This window comes from Mytilus galloprovincialis, chromosome 12, assembly GCF_965363235.1.
Source record: "Mytilus galloprovincialis chromosome 12, xbMytGall1.hap1.1, whole genome shotgun sequence".
Classification (NCBI taxonomy): domain Eukaryota; kingdom Metazoa; phylum Mollusca; class Bivalvia; order Mytilida; family Mytilidae; genus Mytilus; species Mytilus galloprovincialis.
This window is the reverse complement of record NC_134849.1, coordinates 20,131,992-20,149,619: the sequence shown is the minus strand read 5'-3', so window position 1 is coordinate 20,149,619 and position 17,628 is coordinate 20,131,992. Positions and strand designations below refer to the sequence as shown.

The 17,628-nt window shown below is 31.7% G+C and overlaps 1 protein-coding gene across 1 annotated transcript in view; it reads left to right on the top strand.

The window, feature by feature from the left end:
• Positions 1–16,196, top strand: part of LOC143053525 (E3 ubiquitin-protein ligase UBR5-like) — a 79,462-nt gene extending 63,266 nt beyond the window's left edge. The window contains exons 41-49 of the mRNA XM_076226317.1: positions 1,438–1,507; positions 2,916–3,199; positions 3,555–3,685; positions 7,142–7,360; positions 9,499–9,727; positions 10,408–10,533; positions 10,723–10,867; positions 11,311–11,396; positions 12,063–16,196. Of these exons, the coding sequence (XP_076082432.1) occupies positions 1,438–1,507; positions 2,916–3,199; positions 3,555–3,685; positions 7,142–7,360; positions 9,499–9,727; positions 10,408–10,533; positions 10,723–10,867; positions 11,311–11,396; positions 12,063–12,275 (1,503 nt within the window). The 3' untranslated portion in view covers positions 12,276–16,196. The remainder of the gene's footprint in view (positions 1–1,437; positions 1,508–2,915; positions 3,200–3,554; positions 3,686–7,141; positions 7,361–9,498; positions 9,728–10,407; positions 10,534–10,722; positions 10,868–11,310; positions 11,397–12,062) is intronic.
• Positions 16,197–17,628: the final 1,432 nt, after the last annotated feature.

The window sequence follows — 17,628 nt, the reverse complement described above, 5'->3', positions numbered from 1 at the left end:
GGCCCCTATACAATATATATACTAGTTCAGTGATAACGATTTAATGTCATGTTTGTCTGTGATGACCCCCCTTTTCGGGATTGCATGAGAATTGTAGTTATCTCGTACCCACATGCACTTGTTTCTATCCATAGGAAGGTCGACTATCCATATAAAACTATTTATATGGATAATCGACCTTCCTATGGATAGAAACAAGTGCCTGTGCTCGTACCGCATCAGAAGGACACATATCAACTGAGCAATAATGTTTGGAACTTAGTTTTAAAAATGATGACAAAGTAACATTATGAAAATATTTTTATTAAGCTGAAATATACATTTATTCTTTACATGTTTATGTCTTGTAAGATATTTTATTTCTTTCCCGTTTTTTAACATTTGCGTCTGGAAAGTTGAAATGTTTTAACTTAATCATTTGTGTTAATGGTTAAATATAAATTAATAATGAAAATTGTTAAAATTAAATCAATAAAGGAAATTATTGCCAAGGAAGTTACAAACACTACCAGGGGATAATCCATGATGATTTCTTTTTGAGTTATATGTTTCAGCACATGTATATTTGACCCCAACTTTAGCCTGGTAAACGTGTTGTCTCCTTGTGAAATATAAAACATATTAAAAATGACTTTCTGCTAAAGTCTTTTATTTATATAAAGCTAAAACCTTCTTACTTTTAACTAGACAACACTCATGTCAGGTTTAATTCTTGTATATATGTGGATGAAAAATAAAAGTCCCCAAACATTAACATGGCAGCAATTGCTTTTACAGCCTTTAAGGCTTTGATTAGAAATTACCTGTTAAAGTCTGAAAAATACTGTGTGTCACCAATGAATATCATAGTTATTTCAGAAATTATTGCACACCATTATATTATTGCAATTCAAAAATATAAATTGTATTTTAATGTATAATTTTGTATACAAGCCCATAGCAATAGGAAATTTATACTTTTTCAACTTTTAAATTCTGTGTTTTACAATACCCACAAAATCATGGAAAATTGGTACCCCTCAAATAATAATGAATCCACAGTAATAAGGAAATCCTAATCTGTAAGAATTTACTTTCTTAAATTCATAATTTATTATTATGCCCCATTAATGAGCATTATGTTTTCTGGTCTGCATCCGTCCATCCATCCATCCATCCATCCGTCCGTCCGTCCGTCTGTTTGTCCCACTTTAGGTTTAAGTTTTTGGTGGAGGTAGTTATTGATGAAGTTGAAGTCCAATCAACTTAAAACTTAGTACACATGTTTCCTATGATATTATTCTTTTAATTTTAATGCCCAATTAGAGATTTTCCCCCATTTTCACAGTCCACTGAACATAGAAAATTTATAGTTCAGATGGGGCATCTGTGTACTGAGGACACATTTTTGTTTTATTTAAAATCAACAAACTTGAAATATTTGTTTTTAATTTTCAGGCTGTGTTATCACAAGAGAAGTTACCATCTTTAGACGGTGTCATGATTGGTCAGAAATCATCATCATACAGTAAGTACCTTATCACATCAACAGGATTTAGGGGTCCGTAATTGCTTACTGTATCTCTAGGCTGTCAACACTGAGGTTGTGAGTTCATTTCCTCAGAAAGTAAGTGTGTTTGACCCCAATATTAATTGACTAAGGTTGCCAGTTTTCCTACCAAATGTGTTGATTTTCTTACAGGACCTTGGCTTAATCCATCAATAAAAACTAAACATCATGCATAGCCAATAGTAAAAGAAGTAGTTTTAAGCACCAACAATCAAAAAAAAATTGTTTAAGGTGGTACCTAACACTACAGGGAGATAACTCTGTAATGTCAGCTAAACGTTTTAATTACGTTGTGGTGTTAAAGGAATATTAAGCTTCTCAATGATCAAAATTGGTGTTTGTCAAATTGCTATATAACCAGTGTTGTGACAAATCGGTTGGTTCAAAATTTTTAAAACTTTTATATTTTTAACCGGATTTTTGTGACAAAAATGTCGGTTATTGATTTGGGGATGTATGGTGGGCGGCCGGGCGGCCGGGCAGTCGGGCGGCCGGGCGGTCGGCAATCAAATGTTGTCCGTGCATTAATTCATGAACCGTTCAGCCAAAGCTTTTAAAATTTTAATATGTTGTTACTGACAACTAAATGAAGGTCAAGTTCAATAATGGCGATTTTGACTTTTACGGTTCAGGAGTTATGGTTCTTGAAAGATTGAAAAATGGAGTTTTCAGTCGTGTCCGAGCATTTACGCATGAACTGTTCTACCAAAGCTTACTAAATTTTAATATGTTGTAACTGATGACAAAATAGAGGTCAAGTTTAATAATGAAGATTTTGACTTTCACCGTTCAGGAGTTATGGTTCTTGAAAGATTGAAAAATTGTGTTTCCAGTCGTGTCCGTGCATTTTCTCATGAACCATTCAACCAAAGCTTTTGAAATTTTTATATGTTGTTACTGATGACAAAATAGAGGTCAAGTTCAATAATGACGATTTTGACTTTTACCGTTCAGGCGTTATGGTTCTTGAAAGATTGTAAAATGGCGTTTCCATTCACGTTGTTGCATTTACTCCTGAACCATTCAATCTAAGCTTTTCAAATTTTAATATGTTGATACTGATGACAAAATGGAGGTCAAATTTGATATTGACGATTTTCACTTTCACCATTCATCAGTAATGGTTCTTGTGATATTGCCAGGACACAAATAAATACTAATAAATCCGGTTTGCTGTCGTTGTGACAGCCTCTTGTTGTTAAATACTTTGACAAAATTTTATGAAAATTAAACGAGCCAAATTAATTTTAGTGAAAGTGTTAGGTACCACCTTAATTGTTAAATAATTTCGATTGTATATGTATACACTTACAGTTCATTTTTTTTTTAAACAAAACAAACTTCTAACATGCATCTTTTATTCCAGACCTGATTCAAAGAGCAAGATCTAGGGACAAAGAAAGACAAAGACAGCAAGCCAACATCCAGAGACGTAGAAGTCGTGACAGAGAATTACGATCTACACTATCATTGGATGCTCCACCATTTTATATGCCCTCTGACCCCGCTGGCACCAACAATAACAGCACACCTACCACGGTTCCCTCTAGTGAGAGTTCGTCTGTTACAGATAGCGGGAGTGATACAATATCTCAGTATAGACGACAGCTTGGTGAACGGTTGTACCCAAGAGTTAGTGCATTACAAGCTGTAAGTATTCATGAATATTCATAAGAAATTAATTCAGCTTGCTCAGTACAAGCCATTAGAAGCAGTGATAAGTCATTTTCAAGTATTTTATGGGTCTATAATAACACTGAGTAAAAAAATAAATGTCCAAATCAATCAAGTTTGGTGAATAAAAACATCAATAAGGTAGCTACCATAACAGCACAAAAACTCACAAATGGCAACTAGAGGTCAACAATTTTGATATAAGATTGAAGATTTTTTTTATTTGAACCATATACTCTATACTAAAAATCTGAAGGTAAAAAAAGTTGAGAAACAAATCTCAATATTTAATTGAAAGTTTATAGTTATCAATGATTCTCTTGTTTCATAGTCTTTAGCTCCAAAGATCACCGGTATGTTGTTAGAACTGTCTCCTGCACAACTACTGCTGATGTTGACGTCAGAAGAAACACTGCGACAGAGAGTGGAGGAAGCTGTAGAACTGATACAGTCACCAGGAAGGTCTGTATACAATATTTCTCCCATTCTTTAAATCTGTTTTATACTCTTTCTGAAACGTTGATTGTTTTTTTAATTCGCTTCATCTTAGCTCTTATTTGGTCAAAATTTTTATTATGAATAAATATTTTCTTGCATGTCGTCCTCTTATATGTCATGTAATGAAGACGACATCACACAGAAAAGGTATGGTTCTTTTTTGCTTATCATAGAAAAGGAAAAATGATGTATTATTATTTTATATGCTGGTGACTGATTGGGAATCCAAAACATGGGAATTTTGAAAAAAATATCAAAATCCTAAAAAGAAAAATTAATCTTATTTTATCTAATTTTTATGCCCCATTTATGGGCATTATGTTTTCTGGTCTGTGCGTCCGTTCGTCCGTCTGTTCGTTCGTCCGTTCGTCCGTCTGTCCCGCTTCAGGTTAAAGTTTTTGGTCGAGGTAGTTTTTGATGAAGTTGGAGTCTAATCAACTTGAAACTTAGTACACATGTTCCTTATGATATGATCTTTCTAATTTAAATGCCAAATTAGAGTTTTGATCCCAATTTTACGGTTCACTGATAGAAAATGATAGTGCAAATTTCAGGTTAAAGTTTTTGGCTTCAGGTTAAAGTTTTTGGTCAAGGTAGTTTTTGATGAAGTTGAAGTCCAATCAACTTGAAACTTAGTATACATGTGCCCTATGATATGATCTTTCTAATTTAAATGCCAAATTAGAGTTTTGACCCCAATTTTACGGTTCACTGAACATAGAAAATGATAGTGCAAATTTCAGGTTAAAGTTTTTGGCTTCAGGTTAAAGTTTTTGGTCAAGGTAGTTTTTGATGAAGTTGAAGTCCAATCAACTTGAAACTTAGTATACATGTGCCCTATGATATGATCTTTCTAATTTAAATGCCAAATTAGAGTTTTGACCCCAATTTTACGGTTCACTGAACATAGAAAATGATAGTGCAAATTTCAGGTTAAAGTTTTTGGTCAAGGTAGTTTTTGATGAAGTTGAAGTCCAATCAACTTGAAACTTAGTATACATGTGCCCTATGATATGATCTTTCTAATTTAAATGCCAAATTAGAGTTTTGACCCCAATTTTACGGTTCACTGAACATATAAAATTTCAGGTTAAAGTTTTTGGCTTCAGGTTAAAGTTTTTGGTCAAGGTAGTTTTTGATGAAGTTGAAGTCCAATCAACTTCTGGCTATTCCTACATTTTGTATTTTACTATTCTGGCTATTCCTACATGGGGGATTAGCGGAAGAACAATACATGTTGTTATTGCGAAATATGTTGTTTTAGTCATTAGTGTCTAATTTGGTCAAAGGTAAATTTACCTGTGGAAATTAAATAAAAATTATTATTTCTATGTAAAAAATGAGACTTTTTTGTTTGAAAACATGCATAAAGTAAAAATTTTAAGTATTTTAATACCATGGAATTTCTAAAAAATAAAACTAATTGAAAGAAAAGGAAGTAGAAGCCTTGGTAAAATAAAAATAAAATGAAAGAAAAAGTAGTAAAAGCATTTAAAAATCTGGAAAGTCTGAAAAAAAAACCCGTATTTAAAAAGAAAATTAATAGTAACCCACACTTTCAACTTCAGCCTCAAAGAATTTGTTAATTTCATTATCTTAACAAATTATGATTTTTAAAAATGAATATAATATCAAAAGTACTTAATTATCATAGATAAGTGTATATGTTGGCCTAATAGATTAAGCAAAGCCAAATAACTTTGAACTTTGATTAGCTTTGAACACTATTAACTTGTGAAGCATGGTTTCCAACTTGTTCGTAGAGCTGCAGTACTGCCACTTTTACCACCCAATACAATTGAAGATGTTTGGTTTATTGCACTTGAAGACATCGATGATTCAGATACTACCACACCAACACTTAACTTTACTGACTATGTAACCAGCTACTGAGTAGTGAACAACCAAAGTCTGTGGAATCACTATGCAACAGACGGTCCTAGAACAGCAAATCATTTAGAAGGTTGGCATAGAAAGCTAAAGAAGTTAGTAAAAGCAGCTCACCCAAACATCTTCAGTATGATTAGTGTGTTGTGACAAGATGAAGCCTTCCATGCTCTCACGTTGATCCCGTACAGAGCTGGTGGGAAACGTATCCCAAGAAAGAGGAAGTAAAGGAAAATAGATGACAGACTCCAAACAATGAAAATAAGGTTACAGAATGATGAACTTACTCCAGTCGAGTATGGAGATGCTGCTTCTCATCTCCTGCACATTGATTAATACTTTGTATTCTTTTATATGTTCAATCATGATCAATGTATTACTATGTGAGTGCTATGAATAATGTCAATTTAGTATACTTTTGGTGCTTTGTTTAATGTAACTCAAAATTTAGTGCTTTGATTTATAGAATGATTTAACATTGATATTTCAAATGATATTATTTACTTGTATATATTATTGTAAAAAATTGGAATTACATGTACTTGTGCATGCCATTATAGCTATAAATTCATATTGTGCTTTTGAATATTATTTACATAAACTGTGCTATGAAATTATTAAATGAAATAAAAGACTGATATAAATTATTCTTTTTCTTTATTTTCTACAAGAATTACCTGGATTTACCTTGATTCATTAGATCTCATTAGTTTAGTGTTGTTACAACATAATCCTACATAATCCCATTGTTTACACAAAAATTCTGGTAACTCCTACATAAAATTTTACTATTTTACCTATAAAATTCAAAATGTAGGAATAGCCAGAATGAACCCTTGAAACTTAGTATACATGTGCCCTATGATATGATCTTTCTAATTTAAATGCCAAATTAGAGTTTTGACCCCAATTTTACGGTTCACTGAACATAGAAAATGATAGTGCAAATTTCAGGTTAAAGTTTTTGGTCAAGGTAGTTTTTGATAAAGTAGAAGTCCAATCAACTTGAAACTTAGTATACATGTTCCCTTTGATAAGATCATTCTAATTTTAATGCCAAATTAGAGAATTTATTCCAATTTCACAGTCCTTTAAACATAGAAAATGATAGTGTGAGTGGGGCATCCGTGTACTGTGGACACATTCTTACATATTTTTTTTCGTATTTTTTAAAATTTCCCGCTTATTTTTCTTTTCGGATCACGTGATTGACTGGTTAACGATTTTTGAAAGAATTATTTCCGTTGTATTAAAGTAACTCCGCGGGACCAGTCTAATAAATTTTACAAATTGGCGTCGTTGAGAGATCAAAATAAACAAAGATTTCAACATTGACATCTATTTAATGAATATATAGAGGCATATATGAATGAAATGAGAAGAAATAAATTGACCGCATTTCCCAACGACATTCACAAACTTGTTTTTAAAGAAATCTCTTGAAGTCCAACACATTTGAGTTCACAAGAGTTGCAGAATTGAAAGCATTATTAAGTTTTATACTTTTTCATGAATTTTGACTATAAATTTCAGAGAACTGAGTGCTGAAGCATTGTTAGATTTAGATATATTTAATTTATCTGCGACGGATAAGAAGAAGAAGGTAACAGATAAACGTATGGATATAGATGAGGAGGAGGACTTAGATGACAGTTCACCTTTGTTTTGGCAACCTGGAAAACGTGGTTTTTACTCTCCACGACCAGGAAAAAACTCACCTGAAAGACTCAATGCATTTAGGAATGTCGGAAGGTATGTTTTTCCCTTGTGTGTTTCAATACATAGGAAATTTTCTGTTTTTTAGAAGAAAAAAAGGACTGGACAATTTGTCACCTCTTTTAGTCCTAGCTTAATTTTAAGGGAATGCACACAGCAATTTTCATTTAAGTATCAAGATTTCCTGAGTATTCAATATTCTTCAATATAATGTCAACTATTACATCTGATGTGTTTAATCAGATTTTTCTGTCCCATCCGTAAGCAATTTTAGTTTTTGTACTCTTAACTTAAGTTTGCTTGAGGCAAATTTAAATTTAATGACCCTTGTACACAATTTTAAGAATCACAACACAAAGACAGAGTTAGAATTTGGATCGTGAGTCATTTCCCGTTCCGGAGTTATCTTGGAAAAATTGCAAAGCTTGAGTGGGGACATTTGTGTGTGCATTCATATTCTTCTTTTAGTTGTTGAGATCATTATTCATAGAATAACTAATCGAAGAATTCAAATAGAGATAAATATTCAACGAGTGACCGAACAACACAATAATTCACGAATGCGCATAGCACATGAGTTAATTATCAGTGTTGGTCGGTCACGAGTTGAATATTTTTCGATATTTGAATTCTTTAATTAGTTATTCTTTTTATTACATTGGCAAATGGCTTTTTTTTTAAGAAATTAACGTAAAACATGTAAGGACCTTTATCTTTTTTCTACGCATTCACAATTTGTTTTGATCCGCTGTTATCGACATCTTGACAACGCCTATTGTTGTATAACGTCAGAGAGTGAAATAACCACGCTTATTTCACATGTGAAATTATCGGATTTTATTTAACTGGGAAATCAGTGTTATTCATTGCAACCAACTTAGAGCTCTGTCCATCTGTCTTTCTGTCTCTTACACTGTAACACATTGCTCATACCTGTCAACTGACCCGGATTCTGCGGGTGTGACCCGAGATTTTCAAAATTCTGAGGGATCACCCGGATCACCCGTCGGGTCATTGAAATAACCCGGGAATTCCGAAAATGACCCGATTTCACCCGTATTTCTTAGCCTTGAGATTGATTTTCATAAGTAATATTCCTTTGAAATACCGGCAAATTCGTAATTCTTCCATGAACAGGCAGTTCATCTAGCTATGTAATTTGTCAAATTAAGTGACCCATTAAGTGCATGGCTTCACTTGACAGCTTTGGTGTCAAACACACTGTTAATTAACACCAATTACCTTAGCTTTAGGTCGTAAATAAATTGCCCTGTTGTTTTACAAAGATATTTCAACTAAGAGTTACTTCCCCTTATTTGTCACCATTCAAAATTATTCCTTATATTTACGTTTTATGGGTGAAAAAGATTAAATCATAATAATATAAAATTCAAATACATATTGAAAAATAACTTTTCATTATTTTTATACCTTTATACAATTTTTAAAAAAAAGTTGAAAATTATTTTTTACATTTATACTTTCTTTAACTGTATTACTATATTTTATCATAGTCTAATTTCCTTGTCAATTGAGAGATGATCGATCATACATGTAATCCCTCTACATGGTATGTTGAAAGGCTAGTAGTCTCATTTTAAAATTACATTTGAAAAATAAATTTTAGATGATGACAAAAAGTAAAGGACATAAGACTGTGATACACAAGTATATTAAAATCTTTAAAAGTGTAATGAAATAATAATAAATAAGATTTAAAATGACTTAACCAAGTGAACATGCATTGATGTTTTGGTATCTTTGATATACATTATAAGAAAATGTACCATTAATACTGAAATTCAGCTCGAAAAAGTTCGTACGCGTTATGACCTGAGATTTGATTGTTCAATGCAGGTCATGACCTGCATTTTCATCGTCACAGGTTGACAGGTATGATTGCTGTTCAATTTTTCTCTGAAACTGCAAATCATAGCAAAGACTGTTGATTTACCAGTTTTATATGATGTGATTAAAGAGATGATGATAAAATTGAGACAGGAAATGGGAAATGTGTCAAAGAGACAACAACCCGACCAAATAGCAGACAACAGCTGCAGACCACCAATGGGTCTTCACAGAATATATTTTATAAAACACTTTCCCTAGGAATTGTAATAATACCAATGACATGTGATAGGACATATTTTTAAGGTTGATGAATTTGATTTCAGAATAATTGGTTTATGTTTGTTACAAAACGAAATGTGTCCGCTCTTCTTCAATCGTCACGTTTTGAAGTATATCCTTGGACGTAAGATCGGCTGGCATGACCTTGCATTCTTTGATTCTGTGATGTATGAAAGTTTACGACAATTGGTGCTAGACTCTGAGAAAAAGGATGCTAGTTTGTTATTCACTGCCCTGGATATGAATTTCTGTGTGGAAATGAACCCTGAATTGGTAAGAAATTTATATGTTAATGAAGACTACAAACATTTGATTTTCCACTGCAGGAAATAGGATAATTACAATGTATATATATATATATATATATATATATGAACACACAAAAAAATGATTTTCATGATAAGGCACACATGAAAAGAAGATTTGTTTCAAGTGGAGTTGTAGGTATATGTTAACAAGACAGCTACCCAACAGTACTAAAAAATATTTAGTGGTAGACACATGGTCTTCAACAAAGCAATAAGTATCCATACAATATGTAAAACTTGAAACCCCATAAGCTCTAAATCACAATAAGTTGTGAATGAATTGAGAACAGTCTATGAAAATTTCATAACAGCACCAAATTCTTTACCAATACAAAACATTTAAGTTGTGAAAAGAAACAGTTTGAAAAAAAAAAATCATTTTGACTGGTTGCACAAATTTAGTTAGAGTGCAAAATTTTCATCGTTTGTGACATTATCAAAATTAAAGATTTATCTCTATGGAAACAAAAAGACAAACAAAAAGTGATGTAGTAAATAGTTTTCATGGAGGAGTTTCAGCTTTGTTTTTTCCATATGACTTTCATACCTTTAAGTTATAGTTTTTTACCTATCAATTTTGATTCAAGAGTTTAAATCACATGTATGAGATAGACGAAGAATAATTGTGTACTTTGTTGATAACAGGGTGGCGAGTCAGTAGAACTAATTCCCGGTGGTGCTGATATAGAGGTTAATGCTCAGAATGTACATGATTATGTTAGAAGATATGCTGAACTTAGGATGGTCAAAGTTGCTGAGAAAGCTCTTAAGGTAGGTCCAAACTAAGATATGCTAATTAGAGATATATGAGGGTCTGTAAGGGGGGGGGGGGAATGTTTTTTTTGTATTTTGACAAGATATAAGTTCTTGTAACTTTTATGTCGTTCGATATCTGGTTTAGAATTATCTCATTGGCAAACACACTTCATTTTCTCATTTTGATAACTTATTTGTTTTCAGAGTTTACAACAGGGTGTGTTTGATGTTATACCTGCGGCTAACTTAGAAGGACTGACGTCAGAAGATTTACGATTGTTACTAAATGGTGTGGGAGATATCAATGTACAGACTCTGATTAGTTACACATCATTTAATGATGAGAGTGGTTAGTGTATTTATATTCGTAAAAGAAAAGATGTTATATAAAAAATGTTACAGTACGTTGGATTCATTTATCATTCATTTGCGATACGAAAATGTTGTATTGGTAAAAGAAAAGATGTTATAAAAAAAATGTTACAGTACGTTGGATTCATTTATCATTCATTCGCGATACGAAAATGTTGTATTGGTAAAAGAAAAGACGTTATATAAAAAATGTTACAGTACTGTGGATTCATTTATCATTCATTCCCAATACTTAGATTTTGCATTTTTGCTAGGTGTCAGGGATTCACAATAATTTTACAGTAGATATAACTGGTATTTAGAGGGATAAACTCATATGTATTGTCCAATATTGTACAGAATTAAATTATAAAAATTGTTGTAGAATAAGCTTTCTATAGCTTTTTGATATGTGATTTTTTTTCTTCAATATTATAACAGGTGAAGGTAATGATAAGGTACAGAGATTCAAAAGATGGCTGTGGTCTGTTGTGGAAAAAATGAATAATCAAGAAAGACAAGATTTGGTAAGATTATCTTCAGTCTAAAACTGTTATCAATTATATACACAAGATATAAAATCAGGGAGATGTGCATAAGTTTATCAAAATAAGAAAATGTGGTAAGAATGCAAATAAAAAAACAACTCTCCATCAGAGACTATATGATAGAAGAAAGTAACTACTGGTCACAATACAGTCTTCAACAATGAGAAAAAGCTTCAAAGCGTAGTATGTTTTAAAAGACCCTGAAATGACAAATATATTTATAACAATTCAAATGAGAAAACTAACTGGCTGATTTGTGTACATAACATTAAATAATAAAGAAATACGATAGACAACCATTAAATTACAGGCTCCTGAATTAGGACAGGCAAATGCAAAATTGGCCGTTTCAGAATCTTAAACATTATTTATACAAATAGAGCAAGCAAGCCTTCCAAAGTTTTACTCTACAAGCATTAAAAAATTAGCTGTAAGGAAACACAAATATGATAAACAGTAACAAACAACCACTGAAATGCAGGTTCCTGACTTGGGATAGGCACTTATCAAATGTATACTGGATATAAAAAAGATGGTATTGCTTATCAGAGAAATGTGACTTGGAAAAATTTGGGGATATCTTAATTCTAAGATAACTTAATGATGTGTTTTTAACTGAAATTTAATTAATACTCTCTATTGCAGGTATATTTCTGGACATCCAGCCCAGCATTGCCTGCCAGTGAGGAGGGATTCCAACCGATGCCTAGCATTACACTTCGCCCGGCAGACGACGATCACCTGCCAACAGCTAACACGTGCATTTCAAGACTTTATATTCCGTTATATTCATCAAAAATTATTCTACGAAGTAAACTGTTATTAGCAATTAAAACCAAAGCATTTGGTTTTGTATAATGAGAAAGAACATTGACAATGCAGTGAATAGTGTTGAATGTTAGCCCATAATGAATTAATTTGCCATTTTATATTGATTTGGACTTTTTTGCCTGAATATTAGTTAGGTTTTCTTTACAATGTAAAATCTCAATTATCTTGAGATTAACACCAAAATAGATGAAACAGGATTTTATCTTAAATTTTATACTACAAGCATTCAGAGTCCAAATTTGAACAGGACTGTGGCATACTAAAATATTTTTTTTATTTACAAAAATGTGCTTTATTATGATTTAGATATAAGAATACAAAATTACAGAGGGAGTCTGTATATCAATGATTTGGGTGATTTTGGTAAAATAATAAATCATTTAGAATTTGGGAAAATTAAGGTGGTACCTAACACTTTAACTAAAATTAATTTGGCTCGTTTAATTTTCATAAAATTTTGTCAAAGTATTTACTTTGAGACTTTAATAAAAATATAAAAATTTTGAACCAACAGTTTTGTCAGAAAAAATACACTGGTTATATAGCAATTTGACAAACACCAATTTTGATCATTGAGAAGCTTAATATTCCTTTTACAACACAATGTAATTAAAACGTTTAGCTGACTTTACAGAGTTATCTCCCTGTAGTGTTAGGTAACACCTTAAATTTTGTATTTATAACTGTAAAAATATAAGTAAACCAACACCTGAAGTGGTGATTGTGTGGTAGGGTAAAAACTTGTATTTGTAAGTATAAATATTGAATTCATTGCTTTGTACATATCAGTTAAAGAGACTTCAATAGATATAAGAAAATATCTTTTATTAAAAGATTTAAGGAATATGTTTTGCATTTGTTAAAAACAGAATAATATTGATATAATTTATGAGGATTTTGACTGTACTCAGTTGGGAATTACACAAAATGTAGTAAAAGTCAACATTTATTTATAATTCCTTCCCATTAAAACATTGAATATTGTCTTGAATCTGATGTCCTCATCTATAACAAATTCAGGGACTAAACTTAACGCTCTCCCAGTCGCCCAAGGCGACCAGATTTTCGGCTGGGCGAATATATTTAGTCATCCAGATCGCCCAGCTGACGACTGTAAAAAAAATGAAGTAAATCCCATTTGTACCCGTTCCCCCGCGATATTAATGAAGACTGTTCCCAAAAGGAAACCTGTTTTGTCTTTCAAAGCGATATAGTAATATAGAAAATTTCTGAAAACCAGTAGGTTCTTTCTAATAACCTAAACCCAGTCGAACAGCTATGTTTTCAATCCGAAGTGACGATATGTCATATACCTCCTTCAATCAGCATATTTTCTTAACTCTGCTAAATTTTTTATGATTATTTCATTATTGAATAGTGTTTTCTTCTAAACTGTTCAATAAGCATCGCGAAAGGGATGTTTTCTAATTGTCCTCGGAGTCATTACAAGCCTGTGTTAGACGGTAACTTGTCCCTGAATCGCTAATTACAAAAATACTTAATGTAAAAACGAAACGCAGTCTCGTAAATAAATATCCCAATATTAAGTTTGATATCCAATCTTCAATTTAAACTTATTGCAAAATATATTTTGATCAACACTATTAGAGGATGGCTTGGATTGAGATAGTATTTATTAAAAAAAAAAAACAGCCATATTGTCAGGTCAACAGGAAGTTGAAAAAAATTGAAGGGAGACAATTTTGACAGGAAATAACCTAAAATAAATATTGTCAAATCTTATATAAATACATTTCTGGTGGCAATAATTTAAATATTATAACCTTTATTAAAAAACACATACATTTAAAGAAGAATCAGAGAAATTTGTATGTGAACATAAACAAGACTGTACTTCCTGTTTTACTTCTTGTATTTATGGACCTCCTTACATGGGGGCACTTATAAAATGCTTTTAATTTTAACAATTATGGAGAAAAGAGTAACAGTTCTAAGCTTCTGCAATATATGCAATGTATTGTTGCATCAAAATAATATAATCCTCTCCCATCTCACCTGTTTTATTTATAAAACTCCTTACTTAGGAGCAGTAGCACCCTTCTGCCCTGAGATTCAAGCTGGAACACTGTTAGTAAGTATATAAAAAGTTATTTTCATTTAGTCTTTTTGTATAAAGATTGGTTGGGCTCCTAAAATTTCAACTGGGCCCCTGAAAAAAATATCTTAGGGGCCCAGCTGGCCCCTAGACAAAAACAGTTAAGTTTAGTCCCAGAAATTATAGTTCAGCATTGTATTAAATGGTTCAATTTGATGTAAGAAAGTGATTTGTTCAAAATTGTATGGTTCTTCAAAACATGTGTTCAAACACACCTGATTACAGAAAGTGTTCTTGATTTATAAACTGCTATTATTTAAAAAGTTCTGTGAAAGTGTTTCAGAAGATATTATTCAGACTGAAAATTTTGTTTGTAAATTAAATAGGTTTAACACCAAGTCTAAAATGCACGGACATATTGGACAAATGCAAATGACTTACTTGACTATACCAAGTACATGTATATATTTCATCCCAAAATATTTAAACATAAAAATATGCTGCTTTGAAACATTTTTTTTAATAATTTGGTCTTAAAAAGCAATATTGTATATTTTCAGCAGATTTTATATTATAATTATCAGATTCTTTCTGTTCATGTATTCATTGACATGAGGTTGAAAATATTAAAAGGGAAAAAAAAAAGATGGAAGCTTTTGACAGATCTTACTCATTTGAAATGTTTTAATACTTTTATTTTCAACCTCAAATTTCACCTTTTCACACTAGAATTCATATTTTTTTTATTAGTTGCTAATGACGCATATTTGCTGGTTGACAGTTTATGTAACATAAATGAGACTCTGTCTGTGTCATATTTGAAGAGTGTGAATCATGGTATAATTGTGTATGATTGAGTATATAGCTTCTAATGTGTGTGTATTTAATTTGATCAAAGTGTGAGATATGGAGAATTCCTTATTATATTACATTTTCATCCTGGATTGATATGTGATGAATCTTCTCAAAAGAAGATGTCAATGATGTATCTTTTTTATTGGCCAATGGACTTTTTTTGGTCAACAGTTTAATAATTTGTCTTGTTAAAGATGAAGCATTTAATTATTTGAATAAAAGAAGTTAAGTAAAAATTTCACATTTCAAACTCTGTAATATAAAAGCTAAATACATCTGTAGGAGTTTGTGTATGGGAAAATTAATAAAATCTTCTGAACTAATACCTCCTATGGTTAGTGTAGGTTGAATCCCTTCAAATACAGAATAAGAAGCCCTTTAAAAGAAGTTAAATTTTCAACAAAAGTCGATAGGAAATGCATTGTATCAGCTAACATAAAATATTGTTAATTATATTCATTCATGTAGATGCCATAAAATGTGGTGATTCCAATAAGCATAAGCAATAAAGATAGTGGTCTGGAAGTGCTAGCTAGTATTTATGGGTTACCTGTTTTAAAACTTTTTTTTAAACAAACCATCTTTCTAAACACAGCACAATTTTAAAGTTCTTAAAAAAAGGTGAACATAAAAACCTGTAGGGTTGAATAACTATAACCAACACATCTGTCTTAAGCAATGAAAATTTGACTGACAAATATCTGAATATATTTAAAATCTGCATCGCTCAAAGTTCTTAATTTTAATTAACCAGAATTTTATCTATTCTGAGGGATCAGAGATTGTTGTAATGTTCATTCACTTTTCACTTATATCATTACTGCCATTTGTGTTCTAGGAGTTTTAAGCCAGATGATGTTATTTACGTTTTGCTAAAAATCTCTCAGAACCCAAGAGATCATTATATATCATCTGCATTTTAATTTTGTTGTTATTATTATAGAACTGTTTTGTATACATTTTACTTACATTAAATTTATTGTATGATCATCATCAGCAGCAAAGAAAAGCTATAAAGAATAAATGAGTGAATCCAGTTTTGCTGTTTATCATTTGTGCACCAAATAAAACCATGACAATGTTTATCATTAGTGTAACAAATAAAAACCATGACACTGTTTATCACTAGTGCAACAATTAAAACCTTGACACTGTTCAATAAAGTAACAAAAAGGGAAGACTATAAGAACTGAAAAAAATGATTGAATCCAGTTTTGCTGTTTATCATTAGTGCACCAAATAAAACCATGACACTGTTTATCATTAGTGTAGCAAATAAAAACCATGACACTGTTTATCATTAGTGCAACAAATAAAACCATGACACTTTTCAATAAAGTAACAAAAAGGGAAGACTATAAGAACTGAAAAAAAAATGAGTGAATCCAGGTTTGTTCTTATCATTAGTACAGTGTAACCTGTGTTATCAGACACACTGTAGGACCAGAAAAAAAATGTCGGATTAAGGGTGTCGGAATTCACAGGTTTTTCTACAAAGATAGGCATATTTTGGTACCAAGAGAATGTGTTGGTTAAAACAGAGTGTTGGAACACTCAGGTGTAAGTTAGACAAATTACACTATATCAATTCAAACCATGACTATTAAACCTGTTTACATAAACAACAAAATTTAATTGAATAATTGGCATTTTGTATTACCATTGTCTGATTATCTTATTATTAATTTGTTGGATCAGCAATCCAGTGTTACTGTTTCTTTAATAAAACTATGATACAATTAAAGAAATAACCAAATTTATAATTGTGTATGCCAGAAGCCTGATTGGTGTATAATAGACTCGGTAGTGACTCTCAAATAAAATAGTTGAAGAGGACAGACAATTTACGTTATGAAGATGAATAGCATTGAGGATAAAACATTACTAAAGGTTATTATGGTTTTGGGGTATGAAGACATTAAATGCATATACAGGACAAGAACATGTAATGTAAACGTACTAAGCGAATACACATCTACCTTTAATGTTATTTCCTTCAATTGGATAAATCATTTACCCTGATCAGTATATACTTTCAAGCCTACCAAATCTATATTATAGTCATACTCTAGCCTTTTGTCTTGTGTATTTGATGCTTGTCAGCATAGGCTTATTTAGAGCGTTTAAGTGTGCCCCCCTTTTTTTGTGGGACTAAAATGGTTGATTATATAGGGGATGACTGGAACGGTTCCCCTCTTAGGCAGTCAGTGTGCTCCCCTTATGAAAATTTCGGATTCCGCCACTGGTCAGATAAGGCAGTTCATCCAGCCCTCATTGTAAGGGTTATTTTACATACAGAGATAATCTCGAACATTGGTGTACCAGTCATGGTCCCCATTCTAACCAGATCAGATGTGACTGTATATTTTTACATCCTACAAATCAAATGGATGCCGTTCAAATCAGGTATTACACATAAACGCTGAGCGTCACTGATGAGCCTTCTGTAGACGACACGCGTCTGGTACA